The 17,805-nt window shown below is 38.3% G+C and overlaps 1 protein-coding gene across 19 annotated transcripts in view; it reads left to right on the forward strand.

The window, feature by feature from the left end:
* Positions 1-17,805, forward strand: part of FAM120B (family with sequence similarity 120 member B) — a 112,259-nt gene that overhangs the window by 72,961 nt on the left and 21,493 nt on the right. For 10 of the 19 annotated variants that reach the window (XM_042848318.2, XM_065590477.1, XM_042848326.2 and 7 more), the window contains 3 exons: positions 12,074-12,280; positions 14,755-14,863; positions 16,236-16,376. In XM_042848318.2, the coding sequence (XP_042704252.2) occupies positions 12,074-12,280; positions 14,755-14,863; positions 16,236-16,376 (457 nt within the window). Of the gene's footprint in view, positions 1-12,073; positions 12,281-14,679; positions 14,864-16,235; positions 16,377-17,805 lie in introns of all 19 variants that reach the window. The other 9 variants (XM_042848320.2, XM_042848321.2, XM_065590473.1 and 6 more) reach the window with 6 other exon arrangements.

Consider the following 17,805-nt stretch of genomic DNA (forward strand, 5'->3'; position numbering starts at 1 on the left):
ATAAACACCAAACAGTTGGGCTGTTTACTGTTAAATATTTACTGGGAAGTATTAGGAACATTTAAGAACTGGTTTTTCTAGCTTTCTGTCCCACCAGATGCCTGCACAGGGACCTCCTTCTCTTTTCAGTCACGCTGCCTTTGCACCCACCTTGTCTAAGCAGGAAGAGCTTAGCTTAAGCTGTAGTCTTTTATCAGAACACACCATAAGCGTGTTTCCAAAATACTGGCTTTTTTCACTCAGCCAAGCCAAGGAAGCAGGTGAAATATAACTCTTTCAACAATCTGTTGCATAAAGCTGATTGATGCCAACTAAAGTTACTACCTTAACTAGGCTGTGTCTACGCTAAAATTTCCCACCATTGCTATCCCTGGTTCAGTTTTATCAGTGCTCCCACTGGTATAGACAAGGCTCCAGGCAGCCATTGGTGTTTAAAGTGCCATGAGCCAGATCCTCAGATGGTGTAAATTGGCATCATTCCATTGACTTCAATGGAGTTACATCAGTTTTCATCAGTTGAGGACCTGGCCATGGGTCATCAGACTCTGCTCAGACCAGCTTTACATGTCATGGTACTGTTCTGGTGGCCACAGGAGTCTTGTCTGCTTCTACTGTGGAGCTGATTCAATGGAAACAACAGTAGAATATCTTAACCAAAAATAAATAAATAAATAAATAAATAAAACAACCTTGTGTAGATAAGGCCGTAGATACTCAGATCTGAAGTTCCCTTGTGCCATCTTTATCTCCGTTACCAAGTGATTTGCAGTTGCAGTAGAATTTTTTCAGGTGGAGAGTGGCTACTTGACTCTCTCATACCTGTCTTCGTGGAATTTCAGCCCTGGGTTGCCAACCAGTATTGTAACACAGCACTGATGTAAACCCCTAGTGTAGATAGGGCAAACCGCCATGCACACCATTGTAGCTTCTCTCTGCTTGAAAACAAGGCAAGTTGCCTCATCACAGGTGTTGGTTATTTCAGCTATGCCAGTCTACACTAGGGATTTGCGCTGATGGGAACTAGGATGAATTCCAAGTGCAAATAAAGCCTCTGTCAGGGGAAGATTAACTTCATATTGACACTCATAAAATTTGTTCTCTGTGGTGTTTTCCAGTGTTGAGACTTTAACTATAGTAAGGGTTGTCTCCTTGGTATCAGTTGGTAGAGTTTGTTTATCTGTACTTTAAACATGATTTGTGTTTATCCTCCCAGCAATTTCCATGAAGAGCAAAGCTAAGTTTTGCTTTTCTTTAATGCAAGTTTTAAGATATAATCTACTTCACTGTATTTGTTGCCTGAGCATATTTTCAGTACAGTTAAATATAGAATGACTTATGTTAGAGATGAGCTGGAAACATAGGATAGGAGGTAATCTTTCATAAGTGGCAAAATAGAACGGAAACTCTAGTACAGTGGTTTTCAGTCTTGTTTCATTTGTGGACCTCTTAAAATTTTTGAATGGAGGTTCAGACCCCTTCAGAAATCTTGGACATAGTCTGTGGATCCCCAGGGGTCCGCAGATCACAGGTTGAAAATCACTGCTCTAATAGTATACTGGTCGAGCACAGATTAATCTAAAAGAACCAGTTTGTTTAGATTCCGATCATCATCATTTGGTTTGAGTTCCAGCAGTTTAAGCTACTTGGATCAGATTTCATTTGTTTTAATTACTGCTCTTGTATTGATTGATTTAATCAGGAATTAGCAAGTACTAACCTGTCCTGGAATCTGTTTGAATTATGTCTTTTGTTGAATTTTCTTTTGTATATAGACAGAAGCATGCTGCTTTATGGGCAATGCTTTCGTGTCCCTAAAATATGAATAAAAGCTACAGACTATTCAGGTAATTTTGTAATCTCTTGTTTATTTAAATGTATATTTAATTTTAAAAATAGTGTATAGGCAACATGTGGCCTATACCCTACCAAGCCAAGAGGAAGAAAACACAAGATAAGGAAAAGATAAATGCACTAAATCAAATACTAGACCTCTGCTTGTTTCAGTGTAGAAAATAAACCATAATTTATTCTTATACCACCATGATGGATATAGTATAAACCTGAATAGAATAAAATGTTACAATCCCATTAAAGTAGCCAATCAACATGCACAATTACATAACATTAATATGTATGCAATGAAGTTCTGTTAAACAGTTCATTAAGTCAGGTAAATGAGTGTAAAATAATTAAATATTCCCATCATATCTTCTTGGTCTCAGCTAGGACTCTTTCCAGCCTCACTTACGTGATCATACATGCAGCCACATTGTGCATGTTCAACTTGCCCTTGCACTTTAAAAATGCTAAAATCTGCACACGCATGTGTTAGAATTTGCATCAACAGAACCCATAAAGTAAATGCATTTTGTGAGTTCATATTTTATAACTTGTATGCACACATATAGTAGTTTTTGAAGTGCATGGGCAAGAATTTGCACCTGCAGAATATGGTTGCGTATATCCAGGTAAGAAGAAGCTGAGAGCTGAAAATCTGGCCCCAAAAATCTAAAGCCATGTTTGCATCCTCAAAATCTGAATAAGAAAATATTGACCACCATCTAAAAACTACTTTTAACTTGGCTGGATGAAAATATTGCTATGTCTGCACTACATTTAATAAACTAATTCTGTTTTGTTTCCTTAATTGAGTTGATCTAGACATGTCAATCACATATGGATGAATTTCCTTACACATGTGACTATTTTTCTGAGCTCGAACTTCAAGAGTAATGAGCTCCACATTGATCAGCAGATTTCTGTCCCCTCCCCCAGACAATCTCATTATCAGTAGTTACCTTTGTGACACTAGCACTTGGTTCAGGAATTCAATAGGCTGATACAGTTTGAATTGGAAGTATACATTCCAAATCAAAGACTCTCCCCTCCTCCCCAAACAGGTTGGGCAAATCAGCCAAAAAATCTTTAGAATAACTTCAGAAAGATCTACAATCTATGGCTCTCAGCCCACAACCTGCTCAATGTGAGCACCCCTGCTCCTATGCAGATCCCAGTTCTGAAGTCTGTGGCGCTCCAGATGGACACTGGTATCTGCCCACGCCAACAATTTGTAGGATCAAGGCTTGTGTCTGTAGATCAGAAAAAGATCTGAGATGGCGACAGAGATCAGATTTCTCAAGTTGACCAAGAGTGTTCCATCTTACTGATCCTGGGTATCATAATATTTTCTTATCTCTTTTTAAAGTTAGATTATATATACAGCATGGCTCAGGAATAGGCCCCCTAAGAGCAGTGTCAACAACCTCAATTACAGTGATTAAAAAAAGTGAATGAACTCTAAGTTCACTTTTAAATCTTCAATTAATGTTGGTAAATTGGGAAAATAATCTTTTCCCCAAAATGTTATGGGGTGGGACGCTGCTGCTGGTAAGAGCAGTGGCAAGAGTACAGCACAAGCAGCTGGGGCAGGAGGAGCAGTTCTCACACACTTCCCCTGTCCTTCCTACAAATGCTATCAGTTGGTGGTAGGCGCAGCAGCAGAATCCTAGTACTCTGTCTCACATCATGCTTGGGAGTCCTGTGTTTATAAAAATAACAAAAAGGACAAATGCAATTTCCAATAAGAAGTAATCTGTAGGGTGTAATGCCCTCAAAGGCAAGCCTGTCTTTTCTTTTGGAATTTTCCATTTATCCTCGTTGTGACATCTTTGCATTGCTGACACCAAGCAGCTGTGAGCATCCCCATGGGTTTGCCATGTGTGTTGACTCGTTGCAGGCTCACTGTGCTTTCATTTTATTTGTTAGTTTCCAGACATGGGGAAAAAAACTCTACTCTTGAGTGACTGCATTTCCTGCTTATTAAAATAAAGAACTCACTGTGCTAACTGTAGTCCTCATTCTTGTCAATATTGATTTCTATTTGTAATTTTTAAAAAAGCCCCAAACAATTATTTTTAACATGCAAGAAAGGTGCTGGATTGACATCCCTTGAGAGTGAAGTCCTCTACCTTCAAAACAGGTCCACCTGCATCAACAGCAGCATGAACTTCCTTTAACCTTTCCAACAGTGTGTCTGAGCCATGGTGAGGACAGGTTCAGCTTGGGTTACAAGGTAGTTCTCTCATTAATAGATTCCAAGGCCAGGAGGGACCGTTGTGATGATCTAGTCTGACGTCTTGTGTAACATAAGCCATAGAACTTCCCCAAAATAATTTCTAGAGCAGATCTTTTAGAAAAATGTCCAATCTTGATTTTAAAATTGCTGGTGATGGAGAATCCACCAACACCCTTGTTCCAACGATTAATTACTCTCACTGTTAAAAATGTGTGCCTTATTTCCAGTCTAAACTTGCCTAACTTCAACTTCCAGCCACTGTATGATGTTATAGCTAGACTGAAGAGCCCATTATTAAATATTTGTTTCTCATGTAGTACTTACAGACTGTAATCAAATCACCCCTTAACCTTCTCTCTTTGCTAAGCTAAATAGATTGAGCTAATTAAGTCTATCACTCTAAGACATGTTTTCTAATCCTTTAATCATTCTCGTGGCATTTTGCTGGACCCTTTCCAATTTATCAACATTCTTCTTGAGTTTTGGACACCCGAAATGGACACAGTATTCCAGCAGCGGTTGCAGCAGTGCCAAATACAAAGGTAAAATAACCTCTCAACTCCAACTTGAGATTCATCTGTTTGTGTATCTAAAGATTGAATTAACCCCTTTGGCCACAGCCTCACACTGGAAGCTCATGTCCAGCTGATTATCCACCAGACCCCCAAATCTTTTTCAGTCCCTACTTCCCAGGATAGAGTCCCCCATTGTATGAGTATGGCCTACTTTCTTTGTTCCGACATATATACATTTACTTGTATCCATATTAAAACTCGTATGATTTGCTTGAGCCCATCTTGTGAAGCAGTGCAGATTGCTTTGTATCAGTGATCTGTCCTCTTTGCTGTTAACCACTCCTCCAATTTTGCCATCTGCAGACTTGATACTTGTGCAGTCCTTGTCTCTCTGAGACTGTCAACACTGCTATCAGTAACGATGATGGTTCTCTGTTCCCAAACTGCTGACACAATAAATCTCTTTACTTGTTGTCCTCTATGTACAGTGACATGCAAGATTTATACTATTGAAAAATACATTTAAAACCAAAGGGGTTTTTTTCCTGACATAATCTGTGGGTCTGCTTTCTACCTTGACTATGAGATCCAAACGCTTAGTTATTAATCTTTTAAATATTGAAAGCCAATCTGTAGTTTTATCAAATAGGTAATATTGCAGCACTATTAATTCAGGGATCTCAAAGCATTTTGTAGACACTGATTCTCACAACATCCTTCTGAGAAGGATGGGTAGTATTTGTACTAGGAGCCAACAAACAGAGCTGAAAACAGAGGAGTTTGAGTGGAGAGCTGTTGGAGGAGAAGGGAGCAAGCCCCTGTTCCTTAGGCACAGTGAACAGGAGCTTAGGAGGGAAGGCTATGACAGCTACAGAGGCAGCAGTAGTAGAGACCTGAGGAATGGAAGAGACAATGAAGATCACTGGATGCGGAAGCTGCAGGATGTACATTATTCTGGAGAGGATGCCTGACAGGTACTTCATTTGTCTGAAATGTCACCTGTTAGATCTGACGGAAGAGAAGATCCAAGGTTTGGAGAGGCAGCTACAAATTATGGTTGAGTTACGAAGGGGATTTAAGTGGATGATAGCAGGGGAGGAGAGAGGACGCTGAAGGGGAAACCTCAAGACTTACAGAAACATAACCAAGTAATTCCAAGCTTCCGTCACATTCATATCCTTGAGTTCTTCAGTTCAGCCACTTATCTAATTAATTCCCTTAATTTCTTAAAGTTTGACCTTTTGAAATTAAGGACTTCAGTTGCAGGCCTATTTTTGTTTATCCTTCCACTTATTTTAAACTGAATTAACTCATGATCACTCAAGCCAAGGTTGTCCTCTACAACCAGATATTCTATGAGGTCCTTGCTGTTTACCAATACTAAATCTAAAATGACATCACCTCTTGCTGGTTTGGTGACTATTTGGGATAGAAATTTATTGGCTATCTCATCCAGAAATATCTGGGCTCTACCATTATTAGTTGTCTTCCAATCTATAGCTAGGAAATGAAAGTCCACCACAAATCACACAATTCCCAGCAGTATTTCTTTCATTAAAATATTAAAAAGAGGTCTTCAGCCATTTGCAAATCAGACTGTGGGGGTCTGTAGCAGACCCCAAACACTATCCCAGTGGAGCCTTTGTAACCTTTCTTCCCAGAAGTGATTTTGACTGAAACAGATTTCCTTGTATCCATTCCATCACTTCTAATTTGCAGTCAACCTTGTCATTAATATACAGTGCTACTCTACTACCTTTACCTTTATTTCTGTCTTTCCTGAAAGCAAATACCATTCAATATCTGTATTTCAGTCATGACTACTATTCTACCATGTTTTTGTTATCCCTATAATATCTGGTTTCACTTCGTGCACCAGTAGTTCTAGTGCCTCCATTTTGTTCTCCAGGTACCCTTACACTGGTGTACAAAGATCTTTAATTCTACTTGGCTTCACCCAGATTCCTCACCCAATTAGGTACTGTCATTTTATTGCCATTATCACATACCTGACTGTTAGTGTCATTAGTTTTGGCACTACCTTTCCTCTTGATGTCCATTCTTCTATCCTCTGTTGTTTCTTTCTCCATTGTTGTATCTTCTCTTACTTGATTTTCCTCCCATCCAATATTAGAATCAGGCATGGAGATTACTTGAGAATCTCGCCGCCATCTCCCCTGAATTCCTAGTTTAAAGTTATTTCAATCAATTGTGCCATCCTCCATCTCAGAAGTCTATTTCCTTGCCCATTCAGGTGGAGTCCATCCCGTGACAACAGTGCTCTGTCTGTGAATGCCTCCCAAAGCCCTACTTATAGCACCATAGCCTGACCCACCTGTTGATCACTATAATATTGTCTCACCTTCACTCTCCTCCTCTAGGGAGGTATAGAATCCCACTGAAGATCATCTGTGCTTACAATCTGTGCAGAAACAATCTGAAGCCTACATCCCAAGGAGTGGGGGGGAATTGTAGGGAAAGTATGCAGAGCAAACTGAATGAACAAGCATCTCAAACAGGTTATTAAGAGAAAGGAGAAGGCCAAAAAGGGATGGATCAGCAAGGAATGCTACCTCTTTGAGGTCAGAAGGTGTAGGGAAAAAGTGAGAATTGCCAAAAGCCAAGCAGAGTTGGATCTTCCAAAAGAAATTGAAACTAACGGTAAAAGGTTCTTTAGCCATATAAATAAAAAGAAAACAAAGAAAGAAGAAGTGGGGCCGCTAAACATTGAGGATGGATGGAGATTAAAGATAATCTAGGTTTGGCCCGACATGTAAATGAATGCTTTCCCTCTGTTGTTAAGAAGGGTAATGATGAGCCTGGGGTCAGTGGTAGGGTGGCTAATGGGAAGAAGGATATGGAAGTAGAAATTACCACATCCAAGGTGGAAGCCAAACTCAAACAGCTTAATGGGATCAAATCAACAATCCTGGATAATCTCCATCTAAAAATCTTAAAGGAACTGACACATGAAATTGCAAGCCCAATAGCAAAGATTTTTAATGAATTCATAAACTCAAGGGTTGTACCCTCTGAACTGGAAGATTTTAAATATAGTACCTGTATTTAAGAATGGGGGTGAGGGGAAGTGATCCAAGAAACTACAGTTTAACTTACATACATGAATTAATGAAGCCATTAATTTGACTTAAGCTATATTCAAGGTTTTAGAAGAAATTTTGAAAGAGAGAGTAGTTGAGGACATAGAGGTAAACAATAATTAGGATAAAATACAACAGTTTTACAAAAGGCAGTTTGTGCCATGTGATCTCTTTCTTTGAGACAATAACTGATTTTATAGAAAATAGAAATGCAGTCAATATAATCTACCTGGATTTCAGTAAAGAATTTGATACAGTTCCACATGGAAAATTATTAGTTAAATTGGAGAAAATGAGGATTAATAAATGAACTGAAAGGTGGGTAAGGAACTGGTTAAAGGGGAGACTACAATGGGTCATGCTGAAGGATGAACTGTCAGGCTGAAGGGAGATTACTAGTAGAATTCCTTAAGAATCAGTCTTGGGACCAGTCTTATTTAACATTTTCATTAATAATCTTGGTACAAAAAGTGGGAGTGTGCTAATAAAATTTGTGGATGGTATAAAGTTGGGAGGTACTGCTACTATGGAGAAAGACTGGAATATTATACAAGAAGATTTGTGCAACCTTAAAAACGAGTTATAGAAATGAGATGAAATTTAATAGTGCCAAGTGCTAGGTCATGAACTTAGGGACTAACAAGAAGAATTTTTCTTATAAACTGGGAACGTATCAGTTGGAAGTGACAGAAGAGGAGAAAGATCTAAGTATGTTGATTGATCACAAGATGTCTGTGAGCTGCCAATGTGATGTGGCCATGTAAAAGGCTAATGCAGTCTTAGGATGCATCAGCTGAGGTATTTCCAGTAGAGATACGGAAGTTTTATTACCATTATACAAGGCACTGGTGAGATTTCATTTGGAATACTGAGTGCAGTTATGGTCCCTCATGTTTAAGAAAGATTAATTCAAACTGGAACAGGAGAAGGGCTATGAGGATGATCAGAGGAATGGAGAACCTACCGTACGAGAGGAGACACAAGGAGCTTGGCTTGTTTCACCTAACAAAATGAAGGATGAGAAGAGAGATGATTGCTTTCTGTAAGTACATCAGAGGGGAAAACACCAGGGAGGGAGAGGAGTTATTTAAGTTAAGGACAATGTAGGCACAAGAAGAAATGGATACAAACTGGTCATCAGTAAGTTTAGACTTGAAATTAGATGAAGGTTTCTAGCCATCAGAGGAGTGAAGTTCTGGAACAGCCTTCCAAGGAGAGTAGTGGGGGCAAAAAAACCTAACTTATTTTAAGACTAAGCTTGATAAATTTACGGAAGGGATGGTATGATGAGATTACCTACTATGGCATATGGCCTATCGGTGACTTAGCAAATCTATCCAATGGCCAGAGATGGGACACTAACTGGGGAGGGCTCTGAGTTTCCCAAGTGTCAGGCTGGTGGGTCCTGCCCACATGCTCAGGATCTAACTGATTGCCATATTTGGGGTCAAGAAGGAATTTTCCCCCAGGTCAGATTGGCAGAAGTCCTAGGGGTTTTTTGCCTTCCTCTGCAGCATAAGGCATTGGTCACTTACTGATTTGAACGTGAATAAATGGTGGATTCTATGCAATGTAAAGTTTTTAAATCAAGATTTGAGGACTTCAGTAACTCAGCCAGAGGTTAGGGGTCTATTACAGGAGTGGGTAGGTGAGGTTCTATGGCCCGCAATGTACAGGAAGTCAGACTAGATGATCATGCTTGTCCCTTCTGACCTTAAAGTCCTTGAGTCTATCTACTCTAATCACTAGATTAGATTATAAACATTTTGGGGCAAGCACTGTCTTTTAGGTATCCACAATGGGATCCTGGTCCATAACTGAGGTAATACAAATAACTAATAGTAGTAATTATTATTAATAATTAATGATTCACTGCTTCTGGTGCAATAAATACATTATGAACATTTACTCAGTCTTCAGGTTAGTGAACTTGTCATTTTATTCTCCTCTCCATGTTTGTAAAACAGACAAAATAGGAGGGTTGGATTAGGAAGGGAAAAGATGAGTTCTCTGAGAGCAATGGATGTGAATGAATCATACCAGAAAAGCAATAAGTATGCTGCAGGTACCCCATTTTAGTTCAGAAAACGAACAAAAAAAATCTCAGACGTAAAATCCTCATACAATAAAAATCACATTTAATATAGGATACTTTCTTATTACTAAGATTGTAAACTGCTGGTTTATAGTGAGAACCATGGACAGGTATTGAAGGCTATTTTCATTGTGCTTTGTGAAAATTTTTGTGTTCCACAGTTAAATTCCTGAACATTAGTACTGGGAAGTCTTCTAGGGAAGATGGCATTTCAGAATCTGTCTGAAATATACTGTATCTTTCTTTTCTTTTCCTTTTTTTTTGTTGGCATTAATCTAAAATTAATAGAACAACTATGTAGGGCATGTGTCATTATAAATTTTGGTAATGTTATTGTAGTTGGTTGGAGTAAAGTGTATTACAATGTTAGCCTTTGGGATTCAGCTAATTTGGTTCAATATTCCCATTCTGTTTATAACTCGGGTTCTAGGAATTTGATTTATGCTCACACTTAGCCTTCTGTAATACAAAATAATTGTATTTAAGGGGCTTAAAAGCTTGTTGAAGGATGATAGAATTCTGGGAGGTTCCCCCAGCAGGAATTACGTTGACCCCAGAAGGAGTCCTGAAGATTCCCATCAGTGTTTTTTCTCTGTTTGTACTCCCTCTTACTAAATCTTATTTAATAATCACAAATCAAGCAAGTTTCATTTTGAAGATGACAAGGTGCATCTCATTAAGTACAATTATATATAGTGCAAAAAAATTACAAGGAGCTATACTCATTTCCTTGGCATGTCACTGAGAGAACTTTAGTTCTAAATGATCCAGATTTGTATGTTTTTTTTTCTTCATCTTGAATATGGTATTAGAATTGGGTAAACTTCTATTTCATCTAATTGAATTACACAACATCCTTCAGTTTAGTGAATAACAATAGGGATTACTTAGAAATTCTTCGCTCTAGGGAGCTAGATACATTATGTTTCTTATACTTTACTGTGTGTTGATCCTTTGGATGAGACCTTAAAATTTGAGGCCTGGTTTGCTCCAAGTGACCGGTAAAGAGTCTATGCCTCTTTGGTTTTGCTATGCTGTCCCTTGGTAAAAATCAAATGCGGTTCAGTGTTCTGTATACTGTTATCTTCACTCTGTAGGTGCTTTTCAGAAGTGCTGTATATACATAGTTTCTGAATCTCCTTGGGATCCTTCAAGCTATAAGTTGCTGTTATTGTTAGTGATAAATGCTGCGATTCTATGTTACACCTTGAGCAGAGAACTCACAGCCCTATGGAATAGAGGGTAGACAAAGGAGGCTTTAAGCCACCTTTCTGCCCTCCCTAATATGGGCTACTCTCAGAGCCAGTGCAGCCCCTGATGTAACTTATGCAGCTGGGGCACTTGCCTTAATTTATGGCAACCTCCATGGGCTGTTCTATCAAGGGTGGCATTGCCAAGAATGAAGCCCTCCTGCACCTGGCAGACTCCTGTACCAGGGCCTGTGGAAGTGGCATTGCTCAGAAGGCAGCCTCGACCTGCCCATGTGATGCCTACATCAGGGGAATTGTCCCCTTGCTGGCTCCAGAGCTTTTATGGCTTTTGTACTCTGGCATGGCAGCCGGTTAAATCCCTTGCCTGGCTGCAAGGTTTTAGGTTCATTTTGTATTTTTAGATGATGTCGCTACCATTCCAGTATTTCTTCTGAAGAAATCCACATTGAAGAGAAATTATTTGACCTTTGGACTGCTGGCAGAGGAAGTCTTACAGTGTTTAACATATTTCTACAATTTGAACACAATTAACCCTGCTCCTTCAAATCTTATAGCTTGTATGGTCTCCATCAAGTGTGGTAACATTTCTCATTTGACCCAGTTATGAAAAGTCTATGAATCAATTAATCATTTCAGTTAAAGTTTTAAATTACACCAAAAGAATCCCTATAGGGAACTGCTAATATTTAAGGAGTATTGTAGAGATCATAATTTACTTTACTTGTTTCTTTGGTCTTTCACTGAGCCAATTTTTAGTTTTAAGTATATCAATTTTTTAAACTCGAGTGCGTTATTGAACTCCTTATTTCTTGTAAACAAATTTCACAAATTCCTTTACTTCAGTGAATTAAAACCGCAATATACAAATAAACATGATGATGCTACAAAGCTCTTTTGCACCTGTGGGGGTAGAGGACAGAAATATCAGAGTTCCCCAGGCCTAAAGCCAGCATCAAGAATCATTCTTATTGTTTGGTGCAGAGATGGCCTGTGCTTGGTATAGTTTGTGTTATGGTGGAATCATCACTCAGAAGTTCATTTAGATCCTCTGGTGTCTGTGTTTTTAATTTCAACAGCTTGCCCAGGTTGATTCCAGAGCTGTACACCTTGGTTCTCTCTTCATTCGTGGGCTTACAACTTTGATTATGGCCAATAGTGCCTGTGGCTTTCCAATGAATATGGATGATTTGATGCCCTGGAAGGTGTTTGATGGAAAACTTTTTCAAGAGAAATATCATCAGTCACACAGAGGGTGTTCTTTGGAGGAGCTCTTGGAGGGCAATGTGAGTATATACACATCCCTTTCAAAAGTCACACATTCTTACTTGAAAAACTGTACCCATCAATATTTTTTATTTTAAAATGGAGGTTTTCATTGGTCTCATTTCAACCTTTTCCCCTCCCCCCCTTCCCCAGTTGATCTCCTCTGCCTGTGGCCCCCATACAAGTAAAATTAATGTTGAGGCTATTGGAGAGGTTAGTTTTATTTTTATTATAGTTTTTTGCTGCTTCAAAAACAATAAGAAAATACAAAATTGGTCGTCTGTTTAAAAAATGAGAATTACAAAATGTGTTGCAGTTTCTGATATTAAAGTGTTTCTGAGAACTTCTGCCATAAACATTTCAGAGGAATTCATAAAGGTTCCTTAATAAAGATATTAGAGAAATTATTTTACTGCTTTTTCAGTTTGCTTACTTAGTACATTTGACAGCATTTTGTGTATAGTCAGTTTAACTGTTTTTCCTTTGTAGCCAATTAGGCCCCAATCCTGGAACTGATTATGTGAGTGGACCCCTCCTGTCTTAAGCATGATCCCATACGGGCGTAGGGATTTTACCAAGCTGAGTCAGTTGCAGGAGTGGTATACACAGCCTTATCCAAATCGGCCATTGAAGTCAATGAGAATCTCTTTTTATTTCAAAATAAAGGGTTTTGGGTTAGGCTGAGAGTTTCTCCTGTTGTTTGCGTGCACCTTTCCCACAGCAACAGGGGAGATTAAAGAAATACATTTATATTTTCCTATTTAATTTAAAACCGCAAAAGATTGGCAGGTCACAGACAGGTTGTGGACTAACTAACATATCTACAGTAGGTTTTTTTTAAGACACCTTTTATTGTAGTCTAAACATTCCTTAGGCGAACAGTTCTGTTGTGGAAAAATAGTCAGTCTGTACTCTTGAATATTTAGAGTAGTTTGAATATCTTTTTCTTTTTTTAGTTATGCTACATATATGGCAGAGAGAGCTCCCAGACTAATAAAATAGTTTTCCAACTTTTCAGTTTGAAAGGCAAGGATTCGGACGCATTCCCTAGAGATGCCAGTTTAGCTGTGGACATTGGCAACCCAACAAACTTACGTGATTGGTTGTTGCTGCTATTATAAAGTTAGCTTTATAGATACAATTAGTACTTATTTCCTGGCACAACTTGATGTAGTGCTGGGAGCCAAGATCTTTCAGTATTTATTTCTTAGCAGTCTTCCCATAAGCATCATAAATCTCATCTACTGAGAGTTACAGCATTGTATTCAGAAAATTACTCTATGGGTGATGTTCTGCTATTGAAAAGGTGAAAAAATTGCTCCTTTCTTCATAAGCACTTTCTGAGCTTCTTCTCCCAAAAATGCCTGGGGAGGATTTTAGCATTAATGGGATCTATCTATAGAAATTTGACAGAAAAATAAAGCTACAAATTGTGAACAAAATTGTATCAATAATCAGGTTTGTCAATGCAGAAACTTTGTTAGGAAAATTAACTGAAGCTTTGGGTGAGTTGAACTCCATCAGGAGCTAGTTAAACCTCTCTAGTTAGTCAGTGACCATCTTGTCAACCTTTCAACCTTATCAAGTAGCCATTTGGGTCTCCTCTTAGTTACTGAAGGAATTGTTGTCCCAATGAAAATCAGTTCGGTTTGTGAGAATCAGCAGACTAGCTTGTAGGCAGAGAATCCCCACCCTTGCACTCTCTCCTAACCTCTACCACCATTCCAAAAATTTTTAAAAATGGGTAAGTTATTAGGACCTGATCATGTCAAGGTAATTAGTGTCTGAAAAATCCCATTTGAATCAGTGGAAGTTCAGGAAATGCAGCACCTTGCTATATTGGGACCTTAGTTAAATGACTTCTATTTGTCCTCTGGACAACTGGACTTTTCCATCAAAACAGGATTCCATAGGATCAAAACAAATCAAGTCTTTTGACTTATATTTCTCCTTTTATCTTTAGTCTAGGTTATATTCTATCAATCAACAAATATCTAAAATATGGCTGAAGTTATTCTGTCAAGTGTTTCTTGGGGTATATGAAGTAAAATGCACAGACTTGATTCTCACTGATTCAGTTTCCATCACTGTAATAAACACAGGCATCTATGCATCAGTCCTTATCAAGTTGCCTTAGCCATCGTTGCCTAAGGTAATGGTTCGGTAGGTCTAGTCAGGTCTGTCTGCAGAGGCAAGACAGTGTAATAGAAAGCAAGGGATGCAAAGCAATTTACAGAGATGAGTGGAGCAAGAAAAGCAAACTTTATTAAGAAAAGGGAGGAAACAAATACCTCCTTCCTCCCCCTCCCCCCAAGAATCCTCCTTCATTATGGAATATTTTTAGCTTTGGTTCGTGAAGAAGACAAACCAAAAGATGCTATGAGGCAGGACTAGCCAAATTCTTTTGATTGCTATTTAGGTGTTATAGTGGTGCTACTCTTGAAAAGAGAAAAAGAACCTACCACAGTCATTGATTTAAGCCCACTGTCTGCAGGGATCTTTGCACACGCAGTTCCAGAATCTGAAGTCATTCATTTGCAAGGCTTGCGTGGTAAAGAAAAGAACAATTCAGAGCAGACGGCGAGGGAATGGATTTATCACAGGTTGGCATCATGTTAATTTTACCAGTAACGCCACTATATTGATGATATCTATTACCTTTCAACAATTCCCCAGGCAATTTGTCAATTAAGTAAATCCTGGGAGAACTTGCTGACACTAACTGAAGGAAGAATTTGAGTCAAAGCTTCCTGATTTTAGAAAATTTCATGATTTCCCAAACTTAGATGAAATAATATTTACATACAGTTACACAGCTAATAAAATGTATGTATGCAGTAAATACAATAATGATTACTGTCAGAATAATGACTGTTCTTGTACTTACTGACTAAAGCTATTTTGGTTCTGTAGCAATTAGATGACTCAGGATTTCCCATTCTGCTTTCAGGAAGTGTTCTTCAGGATTAACAGCATTGAAGGGTTTTGAACACACATTTATATTTTTTCACAGCTCAGTCTGTGAATGCTGATGCTTCAAAATACTTTGTAATTATTCTCAATTTAAAGTTTGAGTCAGCATCAGTTCTAATGACAATTGATGCATTTTAAAATACTTTTACTGCACAATTACTTAGCCTTTGTGCCTATTTGTTGATGAAATGCAGATAATAGAAATGGGCATGGTTCTCTTGATTTTATATGTTATCCACACAACAAGAGGAAAGATTTAATCAAGTCTCAGGCTTTTGATCATATTTATACACAAATGTAAAAAGAATCCTTTCTTTTCCTCCCCGCCCTTTGTTTTGTGTTGTTTATGTAAGTGGATGGAAGCTTCTTGATAACCTTGATAAGTGTATGGAGTCTTAAGATATATGTCATGTCCTCTGTACTGGGTGCTTTGGGTTTTTTATTGGTACATCTCTTTTTTCCATTGCCACATTGTTTGGCATTTGGGGGTACATGCTTTTCGAAGACCTGATACTGGATATGCAAAAAAGGATGCATGAAAATGGATTAAGATGTCCCTATAAGATCCTCTCATCAATGGCGCAGCAAACCACATTAGCATCTACCATGATTTGTGGATTCATGTTTAACTGTTTCCAATATGATTTAAAGGCTCCAATGTGGACAAAGATTTTTTTTAGACATAGCTGTGTTAACCAAAACTGTGCTATTGACTACCACCATAATAGATTTTCAGCATGGTTTCTAAACACTCTTGTACAGCTTGTAACTATGATGTGTGTGGATAGAAATTGAGCTTTGAGCACATGAACAGAACCATAGTTAATTATGTCAACTGTGAGAGGGAGGGTGCTAACTAGTTTGGAGAAATTAAAATCACACATGAATATTGTGGCGCTTCTCTTATAAAATGTTATTTCCAAAAAATGCAGAATATGATTTCTCTTTTGTTCATAGAATTGTGTATATAATCAATATCAACTGATAAATATTGTTCCTTAGAAATGCAAGAAGGAGGAAGGGAATGTAGCTTCCAGCAAGCACAAACAACTTCTTTTGTTCCACAGTATCATAGTCAGAACAGAGGATTCCAGTGGAGAGGCCCTCAACCTTACTTTTATAGGTCTGAGGCCCAACCTTCAGGTAAAAAATCAATATAAAAATAAATAGAATTGGCACTGCCAAAGGTATATGACTGTGTCTGTGCCTAAACTTACATCATGTATTTGTACATTATGGTTATGATCCTGTACCCATAGTAATAAATGGCAAAACTCCATTGCATCAATGAGATTTGTGTATTAGTATTAGCTGAAGCTAAACCTACATGTTACATATAGAATTTCGTTATGACCCAGTGTTTTCACTCCTTGTAACTTTTGGAAAAATTCTTCTGTGGGCTGAAAATTCTCATGTTTGGTCTCAGTTGAATTGTTTTAGAAAGTTTTAGTAATTTTCAGTTACCACAATAGCATAGAAGTGTCTAGCTAGTGCCTATAGTTTCAGATCCTAACTCATACCACAATCGAGAAAAGCCCTTGAGCACATGCCTAATGTTAAGATTTAAAGGCAAGCTATGCTCTTTCTTGGTAAGAGTTGACCATAAATCACTTACCAGCAACACCTGTTGGTTGAACACCAGAGGCATTTAAAAGAAGCTAAGGTCAATGCCCCTGGTAGGAAACAGGTTGGGGTGACATTACAAAAAGGAGGGAAAATGTTATCAGGATAAATAATGTGATACCTATTATTAAACCCACAAATAAAATAACAGGTTTCAGAGTAGCAGCCGTGTTAGTTTGTATCCGCAAAAAGAACAGGAGTACTTGTGGCACCTTAGAGACTAACAAATTTATTTGAGCATAAGTTTTCGTGGGCTACATCCGATGAAGTGGGCTGTAGCCCACAAAAGCTTTTGCTCAAATAAATTTACAAATAAAATGGTTTGGCATGGCCTGCGTGGATGAGGCCAAAACATACGACCTTGCTGAGTAATTTGGTTATAAACAGAATCAAAACTGACCCTCTGTCTTAATGATTCTGTTCTAGGAAGCATGTAATTCAGGGTCCAGCCACACAGGGATCTTATTGCAAAATGTATTCCATAATAACAGCACTGGGTCATGTAAAAACCTGATGCAGTAGCGTTATTAAAACCCAGTTTGGCCTTTTCTACAGAGGTGAAACCAAACCATGTTATAACACTCTCAGGAGACTATTATAACATGATTCTCCAATGTGATCAAATTTCCTATGTATATGTAAAATAGGTTTACTAGAGAAATGAGTCAGGGGTCCTGTGGAAAAAATAGTATGAGATTATGTAAATAAAGACTCAAAATGCATGTTCAAAAGTGGGGGGTGGGAACAGAATTAAGGTTGCTTGTTTCCTAACTTTTCAGTTTCCAACTTGATAATGTTCTTTTTTAGCTGTGTGTGTGTGTGTGTTGTGACAGACCCAGACCAGTGGGGTACAGGAGTCTGGTAGAGGGCAAATATACTGGTCACTGGATGAGTAGTTTTCTGTTCCCTGAGAGACCAGAGCAGGGGCTGCATTAGAGTAATCAGGAAC

Source organism: Chrysemys picta, chromosome 3 (assembly GCF_011386835.1).
Source record: "Chrysemys picta bellii isolate R12L10 chromosome 3, ASM1138683v2, whole genome shotgun sequence".
Lineage (NCBI taxonomy): Eukaryota > Metazoa > Chordata > Testudines > Emydidae > Chrysemys > Chrysemys picta.